The sequence below is a fragment of the Thamnophis elegans genome, chromosome 1, assembly GCF_009769535.1.
Source record: "Thamnophis elegans isolate rThaEle1 chromosome 1, rThaEle1.pri, whole genome shotgun sequence".
NCBI lineage: Eukaryota > Metazoa > Chordata > Lepidosauria > Squamata > Colubridae > Thamnophis > Thamnophis elegans.
The window spans coordinates 5297896-5318293 of NC_045541.1; the positions used below are offsets into that span (position 1 = coordinate 5297896).

The window sequence follows — 20398 nt, forward strand, 5'->3', positions numbered from 1 at the left end:
AAATACTGCTGAGTCTTTATCTACCATCCTGTTTAAGCACTTAAAAAAAAACCCAAAACGCTCTTACTCTTCAATACTTAAAGGTCATGTACCATTTCTATGAGTTTGCAATATAGCTGGGTACAATAGCAATAGCAGTTAGACTTATATACCGCTTCATAGGGCTTTCATCCCTCTCTAAGCGGTTTACAGAGTCAGCATATCGCCCCCCACAGTCTGGGTCCCCATTTCACCCACCTCGGAAGGATGGAAGGCTGAGTCAACCTTGAGTCGGTGAGATTTGACCCGCTGAACTGCAGATAGCAGTCAGCTGAAGTGGCCTGCAGTACTGCACCCTAACCACTGAGCCACCTTGGCTCTTGCTCCGGTCATAGATTGGCCAGCGTTAATGAGCACTTTTTGTGGAAAGACTTATAGCATCTTCATAGCATCACCATAGTCAGTGGTGAAGAAATATAAAGCTTGTCTTTATTACTGGTGTGTTGGCAAAACAACTACAGTACTCCATGATTCAGGGCATCCATGGGGACAGAGGGGGGGGAAACGGGGGTCAAAACCATCAAAATGGCAGCTTTGATTGTTTGGTTGCAGCCGCCATTTTGATTTTGTGACTCCAGAACAGTGATGGGTTTCAAAAATTGTTTGAACCTACTCTTTGGGTGTGGCCTCCATTGTGGGAGTGGCTTGCCACCCATGTGACCGGATGGGAGTGGCTTGCCACCCATATGAAATTATGAATTAGTACTTAGGTCAGTCCAAGTAGCTATTCAGAAACTCTGTCATTGAAGCATGCAAGTCTTAAAGCTGTCAAGTTACAAGACGCTTGCACCCCTAACCCTTTAGGAAAAAAACCCCAGGGGTGTTCAAACCTGACAGCTTTAAGACTTGTGGACTTCAATTCCCAGAATTCCTCCTCCAGTCATGCTGGCTCAGGAACTCTGGCATTGGAGTGTGCAAGTCTTAAAGCTGTCAAGGTACAAGATCCTTGCACCCCTAACCCTTTAGCAGTGGTGGGTTTCAAAAAAAATTTGGAACCTCTTCTGTAGGTGTGGCCTGCTTTCCGGGTCCACTGGTGGAACCTCTTCTAACCGGTCTGGTAGATTTGGTGAACCGGTTCTACCGAATAGGTGCGAACTGGTAGGAACCCATCTCTGCTCCAGAATATGCTGTAGGTTGAGAGTGCAGAAATGACTTCAGATGGGACTAACTGTAAGATGAAGTCGCCAACCATAACATATCCACAACAGTGCAGCTTTCAATTATACAGCTGCGGTCACAGAGTCTTTCTGCCTTGGATCTTGATACCTGCATTGGTACTGATCGGGAGTGCTTTGTCGGTGTCCTATTCTGCCCACCTCATTGTAAGGTGGAGCTCTGTGGCCTTGTAGCGGGGATGGTGGTACATCTTGGCGGAGAGGTCCTTTGTGCTGAATTACTGGCTGTGGTGGGAAATACTGTGAATACCATAACTCTGTTGCTCTCGGGCCATCTGGTGGATGAAGGTAGTTCCCTTTGGAGGGATGAACTGCAGGCTGGCTTGCAGGAGAGTAGGGAAGATCTCTTTCTTTGTGTGCCATCCGTAGCCCTGTCAAATATTCCATTGGTTCTACAGATCCATGCCTAGGAAGAAAAACAGAAAGGGGAGGAGGAAACGGTCAGTAAAAAATCTTGCATCGCCTTCATCTAAAATACAGCAATTGTTTTGGGCAAGAAATGTCACTTCCACTAATTTACAAAAGTCCCACTGTGAAGTACCCGTGGTTCGCCCATGAGGCCAATGTTGAGAAAAGACACAGACACGAGCTTTCTCGGGATGGAGCGACCCAGATTGGGGGTCTGGGAGCCCCTTTTATTGAGATAGGACAAAGGCAGGAGGAGCAATCAGCATGTGATTTAAGACAGCCTGTCAAACTACAATTGCTAATCTACTGCTCAGGGAAGTTCTGTCTATATATGGTCAAATCCTGGGCGTCGTTGGGTAAGGCACATCTAGAGTGAACTATCAGGATGTTATGTTATGAACTATCAGGATGTTATGGAGTACTATCAGGATGTTATGGAGTTTGTTTTTTCCTGTGTGGTTCAGTGTGGCTGTGCATGCTCTGTTATGCACTGGGCCATGGGTGACCGCCACACCTACACAAGGAGATATATGACAACATCCCACAGAACAGAAACTGAAGTTCTGGGCTGGTAAAACACAAAAGAAGCCAGTGAAAAAATCCAGCCTCCACATATTGCAGCTTCTTCACAAAAGGTTGGAGCTATTCATGATTTATTTGCAAAACTAAGCACTTCCTTTTTTTGTAAGAAAGTCTTTTTAATAAAGCATGCTTGTGTCTTGTCTAGCTTGAAGATATACTGATGAGTTTGGTCTGTATTCCAGCAATCTATAAAGCTCATGTACAAGTCACACCTCAAAGCTGATTTGCTCATGTTCTCACCTCAAATATGCCAGTCCATAAACTCTTGAAGGCCCACAATTAGAAATTCCCATGAAAATATTAAAGATATGAGGAAATAGTATCTGTTCAATGAGCTAGCTGCCAATAACATTTTTCTCTCTGTGTGGGCAGCAACCATGTAACCTGTGGGTATACGCATGATCTTGTATATGCTTCTCAACTTGCACTAATTTATATTTGACAAGATTTGGATCATTGGAAAGCTCACACCACGGACTGCCAGGGGAGAGCTGATGATGGGGTCATTCTAAAGGTTTTCTGCCCCAAATTTGGATGTACATTAAAGCGGTATTCTCCCTAAAGCCAGGACAAATGATACATGGAATAAAGAAGTGTTTGTATCTAGATGTCAACTCCGACATGATGAAAGTTTGACCTGTTAGGAACTGTTCTCTGAAGAGTGAAATGCTTTTTCAGTTACAGAGAGAACTCTGGATGTCTTTGAACTGACTTGCTGACTGCAACATTGAAAAACCAAAAGAGTTCATGCCTTAGTGCTAGGTTTGTCAGATCCAACATGTCATATTTTCTACTCTCTCATGAACCCCAGAAAGTGTTTCAAATGTTGTATTCTTCTGCTAAATTTGTGCAATTCATGTAATTTCTGCAATTACGTTTCATGCATTTGATCCAGTTTGCCAAAGGAAAAAGTGAAGCACTGGAGAATAGCCAAGGGAAAGCTTCTCCTAGGAGGAGAGATGCTTAGAAAGCATAAGACAAATCTTTTGCATAAGTAAAAGTGAGAATATTATACTTACAGAATTTTTTTCCCCAAAAGAGGCAAGGGAGCTGTTGTGGGTGGGAAAAGATTCGGTTCCACCACAAAACCGTGTTCGACTAAACCTCTCTCAACGAAACTGCGTAGCTGACATCATCAACAGGGCAACAACAGCACGGAGACAGAAGCATGCTGTAAACGCTAAACCTAAAATTAACCCCTAAACCTAAACCTAACCCCCCTAACCCTAACCCTTAACCTAACCCTAAACCTAACCCTAAACCTAACCCTTACCTTAAGTTGAATCGGCTTGCTTTCAAAGCGCTATTTAAAGCGCCCTTCTTTCTCTGCGCTCGCTGTTGTCGCCCTGTTGATGACATCAGCGACGCGGTTTAATCGGGTGCGGCTTAGTCGAGCGTGGTTTTGTCGTGCCACGCAAAGATTCAAAGTGAGTATGAAACAGATGGATGGATAGACAGAAAGACAGATAATCAGCCTAAACCAATCAGCTGCAAGATGAAGTATCTTCACTAACATTATGAACCGTAAAGAGATTTTAGACTTCCTAGAGAATGACACCAATTATCCCAAATCACCATCACTTCCATACCTAAAATGTAGACCAAAATTTGGGTCTTGCTCATTCTTAGCGCAGTACTTTAACCAATGCATCACATTGTCTTATGCAACACACACACACACACACACACAAACACACCCAGGATTATTTTATGTTTCTTCTTAAACTAGGAAGGAAGAGAGTTTGTATGTAGTTACTTATGTTAAGTAATTTGTGGTCTTTTACTTGATGCAAAGACCATGCATTGTTAGCGTTCCATCTGGATTAAAAAAAAACCCTATTAGTTCAAGTCATCTAGAACTTTGGGCTACAGAGCCATTCAAAGGAGAGCTCTACTTCTCCTTTCTAGAAAAGTCGCGGAAATATTGAGTCTCTGTTGGTGTCAGCGTTCCAAGTATCGTGTAAAATTAAATCAGAGTCCAAGGCAAAATGATCCTTAAAGTTCCAACTTAATAAATCAGACATCTTAGCACATCTGTGGAATCCCAATTCTGGAAGTCACATCGGATTCCCACCCAGTTGAAAGTTCATGATCTTGCCCCCACACCCACAAATCCATCACATGGTCCAATCGTCTTCTTCCACACTGGCATCTCCACCCAGCTGCTTCCGGTCAGGTGTAAAAGTGCAGAGAAAAAAGATGACCTTGGCTTCTAGTAAAGAATGGAAACAATGCATTCCACAATTCTACTCCTTTCCATCCCCCGCTCCCAACTACTACACTAATGAAACAGTATAATGAAATAAGAGAGAGTGTGGCAGGCCAAATCTCCTAAAAGGGATATAACTGCAGGCCTGACAGTTGGTAGTTTAGAATTAGCTTAAAATGGTTCTTTGATCTGGCTTTCTTGACAGATGTGCAGGTGGAATGTATATTTCTTTTTTGTTTTTTTTGTTTTTTGCTTTGTCAGCCACAGCCATCTTGATAAAGATGGAATTTGTCAGTCACATCTTAGCTAACTCCATCTACGATTACTGTCACATGAAGGGAGCAGGCTTGTCATCCATGTCTTTTCAACGCTACGCTGACAATCTTATCTCAGATGTTTCTATAGTGCTATTATCCCTATGATGTTGGCTGCCTGCATTATATTGGAACAGAATATTTTTTAATGACTTTTCTGTACTATTTATTAATTATACATATTTTTTTTCTTTTTAAATTACTCCGGTAACTTTGTGATCTGCTCAAGAAGTTCAGCAGATGTACAACCTTAACTCAGCAGATATGATCTACAAGTCAATCAAGGCAGTCAGAAATTACTCCGAAACTGTAGTTAGTTCAAAAGTTGCAGTTTAGTTGCTGCTGTGAACTAAGCGTTTTGGCAAACTATAACAACGTAGTACATCTAAATTTGGAGCAGAGATCTAACCTTGACCAACACCATTTGTCAGCTGTGACCAGGGGAGGGCATTTGCCCAGGTTCGCCTGGTGCACCAGTTGCGCCCCTACCTGAACCGGGAGGCTCTCACAACAGTCACTCGTGCCCTTGTGACCTCTAGGCTGGAGTACTCCATGTGCTCTACATGGGGCTGCCCTTGAAGAGTATTCGGCGACTTCAGCTAGTCCAGAATGCGGCCGCGCGAGCGATTGTGGGTGCACCTCACTTCACCCACATAACACCTATCCTCCGCGAGCTGCACTGGCTACCTGTCGATCTCCAGGTGCGCTTCAAGGTGCTACTTGTCACCCATAAAGCCCTCCATGGTAGTGGACCTGGGTACTTGAGAGACCGCCTACTGCCAATTATCTCCACGCAACCTATTAGATCTCATCGATTAGGCCTCCTCCGAGTTCCATCTGCCGGTCAATGCCGACTGGCAACTACGCGGAGGAGAGCCTTCTCAGTGGTAGCTCCGACCCTATGGAACGATCTCCCCGTGGAGATTCGTACCCTCACCACCCTCCAGACCTTCCGCACAGCCCTCAGAATCTGGCTATCCCGTCAGGCCTGGGGCTAAGACTGTAACCCGCCCGAATGGTATGAATGTTGTGTTTTTTAATTATGTATTGTCTTATATGTTAAAAAGTTTGTCTCCCCCTCCCCCTTGGATTGTGAGCCACCCTGAGTCCCCCCAGGGAAAAGGGCGGCATATAAATAAACTTCTATCTATCTATCTATCTATCTATCTATCTATCTATCTATCTATCTATCTATCTACCTTTTTATAACCTTCTGACAAGCAAAGTCAACGAGGGAGCCAGATTCGAGTTTGTTTCGAGTTTAATAAAATTTGTATGCCGCCCACTCCCATTGGGACTCTGGGCGGCTCACAACAAGACAAAAACATTTAAAATTTAAAAATAGAAAATACAATATTAAAATTCCAGGTCTTGACGGCTTTACGGAAGGCCGGGAGAGTGGTGAGGGTCCAGATCTCTACAGGTAGATCATTCCACAGGGCTGGTGCAGCAACAGAGAAGGCCCTCCCCCGGGGGGCTACCAGCCGGCATTGTCCGGTTGACGGCACCCGGAGGAGGCCCAACCTGTGCGATCTTGTTGGTCGTTGGGAGGTGAGTGGCAGGAGGCGGTCTCTCAGGTAGCCAGGTCCTAAACCATGTAGGGCTTTAAAAGTAACGACTAGCACCTTGAAGCGCGTCCGGAGACCAATGGGGAGCCAGTGCAGCTCGCGGAGGATAGGTGTAACATGGGCGTATCTAGATACACCCCATATCGCTCGCGGGGCTGCGTTCTGGACCAGCTGTAGTCTTCGAACACTCTTCAGAGGCAGCCCCATGTAGAGCGCAGATTCACTTTGCAACCCTGTTACTAACTTAACAACTGCAGTGATTTACTTTACAACGGTGGCAAGAAAGGTCGTAATCAAAGGGGACACAATTCACTTAAGAGCAAGGACCACCTGTACTCCCCTTCTTGGTCCAACGCTACTTTCAATCATAAATCCCAGATTGGGGGGGATGGGAAGAGAACCGATTGTCTTGAAATGTGGTTGCAGGAGTGCAGGTGGCAGCAGTAGCTCCCAGAACACATGTTGACTTGTAGTCCATTCAGCATCTCTGAGGGTGGCTTTAGACCTTCAGCACTTGGTCTGGAGTCTCTCACAGCCAACAGGGAGGGACTGTCTTTTATAATGTTCTGTTTTTAAAGTGAAGAATCTCATGGGAGTACAGGAGCCCTGAAAGTCCAAGGCCTGGAATTTTTCCTCTCTCTCTCTCTCTCTCTTTCCACTTTAAACAGGAAACATTTTGCACTAAGCAAATTCCAGTGGGAGAACGCAGGTTCACTTCAAGGCAGATAATGTTTGCGTCTTGCTTATGTTTGGTGATTTATCCGATGGGCTTAAATGAGTCCGGCAGGAAGAAAAAAAAAACACACACACACACATTATGTTTCATGTCATGTAAAACAATGCTTGGTGAGTCTGGAGCAGAGCACAGACACGAATCACTAGACAAATAAGATGAGGGTGAGAAATGTGCAATTTCAGATAAGAGTAGAATGATCAGCAATTTGTTCCTTCTTTTTCAAAGTTATTATTTTGGCATGCCGGAACATGGCATTTAAAAGTGCTGAGCAACAAAAGTAGGTTATCATGGTTTTAACCCAGAGTGGTTAGTGCAGGAAGCTGGAGGGATTTCATATACTCATGGAATCTTAGCAGGTAGGGGAAATTATGAGATCTTGTAACTATATGAATCAGTGGTGGGATTCAAATAATTTAACAACCGGTTCTCTGCCCTAATGACCATCTGGGTAGGTGGGGCTCGGTGGTCATGTGACTGGGTGGGCGTGGTCAACTCAATGTCAACATTGACGGGCGCTTCGCCTTAGCTGTTATACAATGTAATAAAGGTTAACCGGAGAGGCAGTTTCTGTAAGCAATAAAGATGAGGCTAGAAACAACACCAGAATGTCTCCTTCCTGCCTTCCTTACAGGATTAGCCCTGCAAAGTGGAAAAAAACAAAAGGAGATTTCTTCCAACAACCGGTTTTCTGAATTGCTTAGAAAGTTACCAACCGGTTCTCCCGAATAGGTGCGAACCGGCTGAATCCCACCACTGATATGAATGAAGCATTAAATGTTGCCTCACTTTTTGATGAAATGAACTAAGCAACAAAATAGACTGAAACTAGATGGAATACCCACAGGATGAATTTTGTACTCCTTTTTTTGAAGGGCTTTATCTAAACTGTAGTGAGAGTCTGAATATCCAGAATGATCAACAAAACAACAAATGTAGCTACTTCAGAGTAAAATGAAGTTCTCTTAATTTTGCTGGACTAACAATATTGTTACTATATTTTTTTTGCTTTCCTCCCCCTCCTTTTTTTTGGGGTAGAAGATGATGGCTTTAGGTTAATTTTAGCTGGTCTAAAAAAGTAGAGATGGTTTGTAGAATAAGACAAAAAAAAAGTCAGAAATACACATACTGGCCCAAATTGAAGTCAGTTGACTAATCCAGAAAAGAAGTGGAAAAAATGTTGCTAACACAAACATACAGTTTGTTGTGTTAAGAAGGTGATTTATAGAAGTTACTTTGATGGACTGTTTTGAGTGCAGACTGTAGAAAAAGGAAAAAGGATTTTAATTAGGGTGTTTTTGAAATAAACATGCATAGTGTTATATATATATATATATATATATATATATATATATATATATATATATATATATATATATATATATATATATATATATATATATATATATATATATATATATATATATATATATATATAGTGTTTTTTTATTTATTTTTTTATTTGTGCTGATAAATAAATAAAGGGAGACTAGTATAGATCTATTTCAAGCTAGCTAGCCATACCCTTACTGGGATTTGAACCTGGGCTATATTACATACTAGGCAGACATGTTAGCCAGTATATATATGTTGTATTTGTGCTGATAAATATCTTTATATATATATATATATATATATATATATATATATATATAGATAGATAGATAGATAGATAGATAGATAGATAGATAGATAGATAGATATAGATATAGATATAGATATAGATATAGATATAGATATAGATATAGATATAGATATATAGATAGATATAGATAGATATAGATAGATATAGATACATACATACATACATATATACATACTAACACAAACACACACACAGACACAGACAGACAGACACACAGACACACACACACACACACACACATATATATATATACACACACACACACACACACACACACACATACACACACTTATATACACATACTAATTAGAGGACTAATTTTTAAAAAGGTTGTTAGAAGGAATAGTGAAAATTATTGCCAGTTCTAAAGATTTTGAAATCTTGCCAAGGCAGCCCCCAACAGCCACAACTCGGCTAAATTATATGTTTGTATTGAAATATAATTCATTTTTGTGCGAAATTGTGAATATAGAAATTAAACTGCTGTTTCCAAAAATGTCACAAAATCCCATTGATGCTGAAATGGGCTTCTGTTCACATATGCAGTGTGTAGTTGTCATTTGTTTTCAAGTTGCCCGTTTTATTTTCTTATGGATGGTGGACAGCAGTGGGGAAGGGTTGAAGAAAGTGCAGATGATAATATAAAGACACGAGAAAAGTGTGGCTTTCACCTTGGCATGGAGGGCAATATCTGTGAGAGATTTATTTTTCATTACATTTTATTTTTATTTACATTTTATTTTTTATTTACATTTTATTTCTCTGATAAAGGCAAAATACGGAGAGAGCCTGTTAAAAGGGTACAGCTACAGAAATATAAACATACTTTATGTTTATACTCACCTTTACTTGACTTTACACAATGCCTTACTTGTTGCTACTTTTCCTAAAGAAACATCACACGTACAGACTGAGAATTCACTTAAGTGTGTCTTACTCTTCCCTTTCCAAACATCAGGAAAAACCATACTGGTTTTTCACTTTGCAAAAACGGCTATCTCCAAGGAGGTCCTAATGAATTTTATTCTTGGCTCTTATTGTTTTCGTTGACTCCTGCAGGCCCCAGAGTTCAGAAGCCCAGTTCATGCCTTCACAGTGACCCGTGCTTTGGAGGGTACACAAGTCTCTCAGATCAACAGGGAAGGCGGAAAGTCAGTGACCCATCCAAGGATTCATCCAAAATGCCTGCTGCACTTCCAGCCACTCAGAAAACATGTGAGGAACATTCCCCGTAAGGGAAAGAATGAGAAGAAAAGGCTATCCTTAGGCATTCCAACAGGTCACAGAAGATTTAACAATATGGGAAATTTAATAACCCCCCAAAGAGCAAATGGAAAACTGACACAGTCTTCAGCGGACATAATTTTGTCAATTAGATCATAACCATATCACCTGGCAATACAGATAGTTTTATTTTCCATTTTCATTTTCGTACAGTCACGTATATACTGTACAGAACCGGGGCCATATAACATTAAACAATAAACACAGCCATTCCTCTTGTCAATAATACCCCCCAAAACAGAAACCCAATGTACCTCTTCGACCCTCCATACACCCTTTCTTTCGCCCCCCTCCAACTTTCCGCCTTCCCACCATCATTCCCCTCTACCCTACTTCCCCTCCCCCTCTACCATATCATTGCCATATCACCTGGCAATACGAAGCAAGGTATTCAGTGTTGCAGCAGATTGAGGTTTGCAATCTACTTATGAAAGACCAGGACTCGAGACCACGAAGGTGCGAGAGAAACAGGTTTATTTGATGCATCGAGTCCAGCGTGTTCACACACCAAAACCTGAACTGCCTGGGGTTATTTCCTGGCAGTGATTTTATACCTTTTAATCAAACAAGGTAAATCAGGAGGCGTTACAATAGGCATATACATTTTGAAGGTCCAGGCCCCTGCTGAGGGTCAGGGAAATACATTTTGGAACAGTACAATTGTAGAAGTTCCCAGTTAAAATAGAGCAATAGCAATAGCAATAGCAATAGCAGTAGACTTATATACCGCTTCATAGGCCTTTCAGGCCTCTCTAAGCGGTTTACAGAGAGTCAGCATATTGCCCCCAACAATCTGGGTCCTCATTTTACCCACCTCGGAAGGATGGAAGGCTGAGTCAACCCTGAGCCGGTGAGATTTGAACCGCTGACCTGCTGATCTAGCAGTAGCCTGCAGTGCTGCATTTAACCACTGCGCCACCTTAGAGAAATAATTCTGGTTAGTCATGAAACAAGACGGGAAAAGTGCTGATATATTGCTAAAATATTGCTGAGAGAGGGCCCGCAATATGCTGTCATGTGGCTATTTTGAGCTATCCTATCCTCGTAACTTATAAAGCCCTTCATGGTATTGGACCTGGGTACTTGAGAGACCGCCTGCTGCCAATTACCTCCCATAGACCCGTTAGATCGCACAGGGTCGGCCTCCTCCGGGTGCCATCTACCAGCCAATGCCATCTGGCTACCACCTGGGGAAGGGCCTTCTCTGTAGCAGCTCCGGCCCTCTGGAACGAACTCCCTGCAGAGATTCGGACCCTCACCTCTCTCCAGGCCTTCCGAAAAGCCGTCAAAACCTGGCTGTGCCGGCAGGCCTGGGGTTGATGAGTTCCCCTCCCCGCTCAACTTGTATGGCTGTATGACTCTTGTGTATTTTAATTACGTGTATTGTGTTTGTATCCCTTTTTCCCCTTTTGAGTTGTTCGCCGCCCTGAGTCCCTCCTGGAGAAGGGCGGCATACAAATAAACTAAATCTTAAATCTTACACCCACAGTACTTCCGTGTCCTACTCTTGTGCAAAAGCTTGCGCTATGTTTCCTTAAGATTTGCAATGTTGAGAAGAGGAAGTTAGGAAAGTGAACCAGAGTGGACTGTGATTTATAATATTTGGCATATTAGGATCACCTAATCTGGCCAGCCACTGGTGGGTTTACCTGTGCACCCCCTCCTGCATCAACAGTGATATTACGCTGGCAGAAAAAGGGGCAGGTCAAGTTGTTGAAACTGAGCAACTATTGCAAGAGTGTAAAGGCAAAGATACTCATATGTGTTAAGTCTCTCATGCTCTTGGCATTTCCTTTGCTTCTAGTGGATAAGCAAGTATGATCCTTTGTACCGTGGCATGTCAAAACCGCGGTCCACTAAAGCGCGCCCGATTAAAGCACGTACATGACGTCATCAGCAGCGCGACAAGAAAGAAAAAGGGCGCTTTAAAAAGCGCTTTTAAAGCAAGCCGATTCACATAAAGGTAAGGGTTAGGGTTAGGGTTAGGGTTAGGGTTAGGGTTACGTTAAGCGTTAGGGTTAGGTTTAGGGTTAGGTTAAGGGTTAGCGTTAGGTTTAGGGTTAGGTTTAGGGTTAGGCTTAGGGTTAGGTTTAGGGTTAGGTTTGGGGGGGGTTAGGTTTAGATTTACGCGTTAATTTTAAGTTTACCGCTCACAGCGTGCTGTTTTCGTTGTGCTGTGATGACGTCACGTACGCGCTTTCGTCGAGCGCGCTTTAGTCTACCGCGGTTTTGTGGTGGAACCCCTTTGTACGTGCAACGAGGACACATGGCCAGAAATTCCACAGATGTATGTCCTCCTAAAGCGCTAGAACAAATTAGGGGGAAATAAATGAATGCCAGCATAGTCTTATGCCTTTAAGTTTTTGGCTCTTCCCCCTAGGTACGTATGTTTGGGACCTTCCCTTCCCTTCCATGAATAGAGGGGAACTATCTGAATAGAGAGACCCTCTATCTGGGGAACCTCTGCATGGGCTGAGGAGCCTGGTTTTCTAAAGTCCTCAATTACGTGGAGGAGCTCAATTGATACAGGAAGTTTTCCACTGAAAAAGAGCTCAGTCTCTACAGTGGAAGGGACTCAGGAGGAGGCCAGGCTAATCAACTCATCCTTCCTTTGTTGAAAGGATAGCTCTGGCTTTCTCCCATTCCTTGCCGCTTTTCAGCTTCCTGCTTTTATTATATGTTCCGCACAGATGCACACACACCCCTTTTGTTCACGTCCAACAAGATCTTTTCTTACACATACTCAACCCCAAGAGGAGAGCAGGGATAGAGGGTCCCTCCTCATCTCCTTGAATGCTACTTGCTTTCATTATCTCTACCTCCTGCTTATTTGCTCACTTTTAAGAGCATCTTCCTCTAATAATATATTCTTGTCAAAGGCAAAATGCAGCCATTAACAAGGAAATAGTAAAGAAATGCCTTTTTCTTCTTTCAGGTTAATATGCGACCAACTAAAAAAAAAGTGCGACCATTCAAATTTTCAGAAAATTAGTCTTGTTCAAAGTCTTGAAAATGAAGAGGAAAACAAAACAAAACATGGGTTTTTGTTGTGGCCCAGCAGGAGCCGTTGGAGCTGCCACCAGACTCCGACAGCGAGGGGCCCTATGAGTCGGCTGTGGAGGACCCTGGACAGGGCTCCGACTCCGAGCAGGGCACAGAGAGGCTGGTTGGCCACCAGGAGGCGCCTGAGCCTTGGACCAGTGGGGAGGAGACAAGGGAGAGTGATCCAGAAGCCAGCAGTGAGTTGTTCCTGGATGCACGGCACCGAAGAGCTAATAGGCGTCAGGAACAGTTGCGCAAGTACAGGAGGTAATTGCACTCAGCTGGTGGTCATTAGGCTCCTCTCCAAACTATAAAAGGACTGCTTGGGCACACACCCTTTTTGCAGAAGTCAATGCAGGAACTAATGTTGGAGAACATTATTGTGAGCTTGGCAGGCTGGATTGCTGCCACGGCTTATCTGTGCTGGATTGCTGCCTAAGCTTCTCTGTGCCGGTTTGTTGCCAAGGACCTGTCTGCCTGTTAATTAAATGCCGTAACTTATCTTTGGCTCAGAGTGTGTTGGTGTGGAAAACGGGGGTGGTGGTCAGAACAGGTTTTGCATGGTACTGGAAGTTAGCAATAAGAACCAGTCTTCCAGAAAGTGCATCTCAACTGTATCTTCTCAAACTATATATTTCAAATGCTTAAAAGTCATAAAAAAGCAATCAAGTTAAAATGATAAGGTATGATTTTAGCTCAGGCTACAGAATTCAAAAATAATGTTGTGCTTGTTCTGCTTTTGATATATTCATTACTGTACAAAAACCAATCATTTGAACTGGGTCACTTCCCAAAGGTTCAAAATCAGAACTAGCAAGAGCATATAAAACAAAGTCGTTAGAAGAATAGCAAGGACTTTTAGAACTATTTGTACCTGAACATTCAGATTCATGAGTTAAAAATAATGTAAGTTATTCCCAATTTACCGCTGGTATAGTTTAGCAGAAAAAGTTTGGTTCTTGGGTGGGCTTAGCTCAAAGCCATGCTGTGGATTGCATTATTCTCATGCTCAGGCCTCCATTTTTTAAAAGGGAAAATCTGATGTAATCTCACCAAAGATTATGAAACACTTTGTAAACTACAGATGCTTCAGAAATAACGAAGTTCATAGTTCAGTTAAGCCCTATTTCATCATTTCTCTTTAGTCAACTTCAAAGAAAATAGACCCTTGACCAGGTGCAAGATTGCAGGTGTCTTAATCTGATTGAGACCTTTTTCCTTTATCTTTATCACTGGACTGAGGTGTGATTTGGCATTTCTAATGCAATTTTGAATCCTTCAATTCCATAGCCACGTTGTTCAGAATTCTTTTATTCACGTGTTTATTCCTTGATGTAGATATATGCTATCTCACAGCTGCTAATCGGACGTCAAAACTATTTCAAATCATAGAATAAGGCCTATAGTATTTCTTTTACATGAGATAACAATTGCCAGTGGTACAGAACTTGACTCTCAGTGTAGAGAAAGCCTGAATCATACAAGCCCTTGCCTGCAGCCCAGAAACAGATTTACACCCTTAATGAGAACCAGACTGCAGAGAACTCCTGTACAAAATCCAGCACTCGGCCAGTGCTGATTTCAATACTGGAATAGACACTGAACTTCATTATATGCTTTGCAAAAGTGCTACATAGAATAGAATAGAATAGAATTTTATTATTTGTATGCCGCCCTTCTCCGGGAGGACTCAGGGCGGCGAACAATTCAAGGGGGAAAAAGGGGAACATAAAAAACAAAATACAAATAATAAAAGTAAACAACAGTCGCACAACCATACATGTCGAGAGGGGAGGGAACTCATCACCCCCAGGCCTGCCGGCAAAGCCAGGTTTTGACGGCTTTTCGGAAGGCCTGGAGAGAGGTGAGGGTCCGAATCCCTGCGGGGAGTTCATTCCAGAGGGCCGGAGCTGCCACAGAGAAGGCCCTCCCCTGGGTAATAGCCAGGTGGCATTGGCTGGTAGATGGCACCCGGAGGAGGCCAACCCTGTGAGATCTAATGGGTCTGTGGGAAGAGGCATATGCTAAGGACATGAGAGAACAATTCCAATCTTACTCTTTGGGAGCCTTGGGAAGCACAGAAATGTTGGGAGGCAGACCTTACACTCCCAGAGATCTTCCATAAGATCTTAAACTTCCATAAACAACTTGCAGGTGTCTGGATGTAAGTAAGTGTTTTCAAAGAGAACGCTGTCACTATCGTTTTTATGGGGAGGAACATGTTCAATGAACTTTGTGCTGTTGTTCCAACAAGTGTAGTTCTCCTCTATTACAAGTAACCAAACAACAGCATAATACAAAGTCAAGAGATGGCTCCTTCCGAAACTCAAAGGATCTTAGGCAAAGTATTGCACAAATCTCTCATGTCCTCAACGCTTACTATTTGGAGCGTATTGCTCCCAACAATCTGGGCCCACATTTTAATGACCTCGGAAGGATGGAAGGCTGAATCAGCCTTGAGGTGGTCCGTGGCATGACAAAACCGCGCTCGTCAAAATAGCGGTGATAAAATAGCATTGCTAAAGCCGTGACGTCATCACCATGCGTCATCACCGCCGCGACAACAGCGCGGCAACAGAAGGGTGCTTTAAAACGGCGCCGCGGCAGAAAGCCGATTTCAATTAAGGTAAGGGTTAGGATTAGGGGTTTGTTTTAGGGTTTGTTTTAGGGTTTGTTTTAGGGTTTGTTTTAGGGTTAGGTTTAGGGTTAGGTTTAGGTTTAGGGTTAGGTTTAGGGTTAGGTTTAGGGTACTGAGTGCTTGGGAATGCACGGATTTGCCCTCCGCGATTATGTCATCGCGGTAGGGTCGCATTTTCCCTTAGCGCTTCAAATGGCGCGAATTAGTCTTCGCGCTTATGTCTCCGCGGATAAGGGCTTTGCAGATTTGTGGTGGAACCGAGGTGGTCAGGATTGAACTCCTGGCAGTGGGCAGAGTTAGTCTGCAAAGCTTCATTCTAACCACTTCGCCACCAGGGCTCTTTCTGTTCATTTGTAAGACTCTTGATCATTTGTTCTGATCATTTGTTAGTAAGGGAACCAGGTAGAGACCTTGAAAGCAGAATCTTCCAAGAGAAATTGCGGTCAGGAAATTGGACCTGTACACAGGAACATTTCCACATGCATAAAGTTTATTCGATTAGATGTGCATATGTGCACAACCGTATTTTTCTAGGGCCAAACCTATCCGCTACAGTTTATTGAAACCAATTTGGAAATCTTCAGAATAGGCTGGCTTCTTCTCAAATGTCCTTGGTTTAGTAATTTTAAAATAACATTTAGAGAAGAGGGCCATGCTCTTCACGTTTAGAAACGTCCGGGGTCTCAACTTGCTGGAGGAAAACATAGTTGCTAAAAGGAAACACATTCTTGCTTGTTACGGCTGATGTCCATGAAAGACTCTTGCACCTCATGGTACAAAGCAGATGTTTAGTAACTGCCATCCAATACTTGTACATGCCACACACAGACTATTTATGAGTCGCTCTTGTAAAGGTGCTGTCTCCTCCTATTCTTTATCAACAACGTGCGGCTACAAAAATCAAGACAATGTAAACTCTTAACAGCCTGGCCTCTCCTGCAGCACATGCCATGCGCTAGGCGCTGTTTGTATTTCGAGAAGTCTGTTTGGAATTCCTGCCGGGTCAGATTTCCAGTTTCTAGACCTCACATACAGCACTGCCGCTAAGCAGGATTAGCAGGCTACTAAGGCAACATTATATATTACAGGGTTCTGATTTCTTTAGGCTTTACAGAGGAGATCATTTGGTGGCTTAAGATGCTGAGTGGAGAACAAATGTAGCAAAATAAAAGGCTCCCCACACTTCTCTTTGAATCAGTCTAAAAAAACAAAACCCTACACACGTTCCTTTACTATGCCAGTAGCATAATTGGAATAAGGACATTTTTTAAAGAAAATCGAAGAAGGTAAGTTGGGATAGCTTATCTTCTTGAAGCGTGAATGCGCTTCAAGGTGCTGGTTATTACCTTTAAAGCCCTACATGGCTTGGGATCTGGATATCTGCGGGACCACCTCCTGCCACATACCTCCCAACGATCCATAAGATCACACAGGCTAGGCCTCCTCCGTGTACCATCGACCGGGCAATGCTGGTTGGTGACTACTGGGGGGGAGATCTTTCTCTGTTGCTGCCCCGGCCCTGTGGAATGATCTACCCGCAGAGATCCGGACCCTTCCCACTCTCTCGGCCTTCCGGAAAGCCACAAAAACTTGGCTGTTCCGGCAGGCCTGGGGCTGTTGACCCCAAAATATGGTCCAGCCCCATTTAGAACGGAGTGTATGGTGTGCTGTTTTTAAATCTATCTTTTTTTTTTGCCCTGCATTTTATTTTTGATTTATTTTTCGTACTGTAAGCCGCCCGGAGTCCTAGGGGATTGGGCGGCATATAAATGTTATTAAACTTGAACTTAAACTTGAAACTTCTCCTTTGTATACTGCATTTAGGTCCAATTTCACTCACAATCCAGACATAATAGAGTGAAAAAGTGGGTGAGAAATGGGGGTTGCTGCTCTGATTCAAACTATTTCCCTACCTAACCCACAGAAATACAATGCATGATGCTGGCATGTACTGCTTCCACTGAACTCTTGGGGGGATAGTTGATGTCTGATTAGAAGCCTTGAAATGCGAAGCTGAACCTCTACTAACAACTTGTGATAGGAACAGCTGTCAAACAAAATAACTCAGCCTGATTGCTTTAAGTAGTGAAATCATTCAATTAGAAAAGTTAGTAGTAGCAAACTTCACTACACAGACTATTTTCTGTGTAGAAGAAAGAAGGCTTCCTATTTGTTTTTATGATTTCCCCCCCAATAATGTCTTTGTTGCCATGTCTAGTTTAGTTAGCTTCTTTCCAAGTTTCTCTCTTCCTATTTTCCCCACAACAACAACAACAACAACAACAACAACAGAGTTATTGGCAGACTCAAGAGTTGGGCTGAGAGAAAGTGACTGGCCCCAAATCCCCCAGCTGGCTTTCATGCTTAAGGCAGGACTAGAATTTATAATCTCCTGGTTTCTATCTATGGCTTTAACAACTAGACCAAACTGGCTCTCTTATTAGGGTTGTAAATTTTTCAATTTGCTTGCAGAAAATGTGAGATGTTTCGAAAATAAGAGAAATAGAAATGATAAAAAGAGAGTGTTAGAATACTTGTCAGCTACTGAAATGTAAAAAAAATAACACTGAACTGGGTTTTCCAATGAACATAGAACACAGAATCAGTTGTTAAGGACGCTAAAATCAAAATGAGCAAAAAATATCCCATGTGCTCTCCACATGTGTTTGGAATTATATCCCATTAAACAAAGCATATTTTCCTTTAGTTTGCATCCAAACTAAAATATTAGTTTGGCTGCGAATTAATCAACGAATGCACTAAAAATATAATAAATACCTGAATGAAATGAAGCTCAGAATGTTCAAAATAGAAACATCTTCTTTAACTCTAACAGCTCCTCCCTTGCTTAACCTGGGCATTTTACAGCTGGCCATAATAACAGGCTATTAGATGGCTATTAAGTACATTGAAAATAAAAAACAAATTACAGGCATGGTCCAACAGATTTTGGAGTAAGCTACAAGGGAAAGCGACTATTGTCTGCTTAGCTTTCTTTACATACTGACAATCTTAGGCAATGCTGGCCTCCTTTTTATGATTCCTCTTCAGAATTAAATAACTTATTGAAAAACATGCTGCTATTTTGTGACCTTTTCAAAAGCGAAAGGAGCTAAGGCCTAATGTAATGACTAGCTACTTAAATTAACAACATATGTTTGACTGTATGCTGAACATTGTTTAATACAACATAATACCACGATTGCCATTAACCTCTTGGCATCAGAAATTCTCTTTTCCATGCCAAGTCATCCTGTCTTTTTTGTGTTGCAATACTTTTGACCAGGTTTAGAATGTGGGTCCCTTCTCTCTCTTTGTTCCCCAAATTGGTATGAGCTGAGATCTTTATGTCAACAAAAAAGCATTTAGCCCTGTGGAAAGAGAGAGACTTGTATTTTACTTTCAGATCAATCTAGAGGTGGACTATTAGAGAATTCCTAGGTGAAGGAAACAAAATTTCCACCTTGGAACGGCAAAAAGAATCAAACCATAGCAGCAATCCCGTCCCAGCAGATAGTCGGCTTGAGTTATGCACTTCGTTCAAAGATGGAGAAAATGCTTGGCATTATTGAGGAGAGGCACCTAATTCTCAGTAGCAAGAAATTGAAATAAGGTCTGGTATCTCATATTTAGTTCTAAGCAGCTGCAGTCAGTGACAAGCTGTTAGAATTTGGGTATCCCAGTTTTCTTATTTTTCCAGCTGTCATCCCACACTATTTTTCTTCATGGAAAAAGAAATTCGCATGATCCTAATGAAATCTAAATACAGTATAATAAGCAAATATATAAATGAAAAAAACTGGAGTCCAGCTAGCATAAGATGTGTGATTAATATTAATGAGGCACCTGATATCAGAAACTAAGGAGAACAAGGTCTGAAGGTGAGCTTGTTAGTAGCTGGCAAAATTAAGCCTTGTTAGTACATTTAAAAGAAGATTCTCTGATATTCGCTAATGAAAATATCCTTCTCTAGCATGTATTTGAGATAGCCAGCAATACTGGCTATAAGGAGGAGGGGTGTACTGCAAATATGTACACTGTACATATTTAAAAACTGTTCTTTTTGCTAGTGCTTTCCCTACAGCGTAGAAATTTTAACAGAGCATGTAAAACCAGTTCACGTATAAAAACACATTTTAATCAGTTCCTATTTTGTACATGAAAAATCAGCTGCACTTTTAAAAGAATTTTCCACAAATAATAGAAGCCATTAGCAGATCTCCTTAAGTTGTAACAAGTGGCACAGAAGATTCTAGCTATTTAAACGTTGGGTTATTATTATTTTTATTCACATAGAGCCTGATTTTTAGAAGATGGATAAAGTACTATAAAGGGTTATTAATATACTACATAACATTTTAAAATTATCTTTTATTTTAATTAGAACATTCATTGGTGTTTCCTCATCGGCGCTCATCTGCCCTGTCATTCTGCAATTATACAAAAAGTTTGACTGAACTCAGAAAAGTTGGTTTCTTAGAAATTTCCCTCAATTTTAGACTAATTTCCAAATATAATAATTCAAGCACATTTGCTAAAGCATCTTTATTTCTTGTCATTCCTAATGCTCAAAACAAAGTTCACCATCTTTGTTTAAAATATTTTTGTCTTTTCATTTCTTAGATATTGCAATGTGTATGCTTACCTGTAGTTTTTTTTTTTTTAATATAACAGAAATAATGGATCATTATTTCTATTTCCTCTACTTAACATGATATTTGTCTGCTGGGTTATATAAAAGTTGTCAGTAAGAAGAAGCTT

The 20398-nt window shown here is 41.9% G+C and overlaps 1 protein-coding gene across 1 annotated transcript in view; it reads right to left on the reverse strand.

Moving 5' to 3' along the window:
- Positions 1-1103: 1103 nt before the first annotated feature.
- The window catches only part of PARD3B (par-3 family cell polarity regulator beta), a 609556-nt gene continuing 590261 nt past the window's right edge, over positions 1104-20398 (reverse strand). The window contains exon 23 of the mRNA XM_032230967.1: positions 1104-1620. Coding sequence (XP_032086858.1) covers positions 1260-1620 — 361 coding nt within the window. The 3' untranslated portion in view covers positions 1104-1259. The remainder of the gene's footprint in view (positions 1621-20398) is intronic.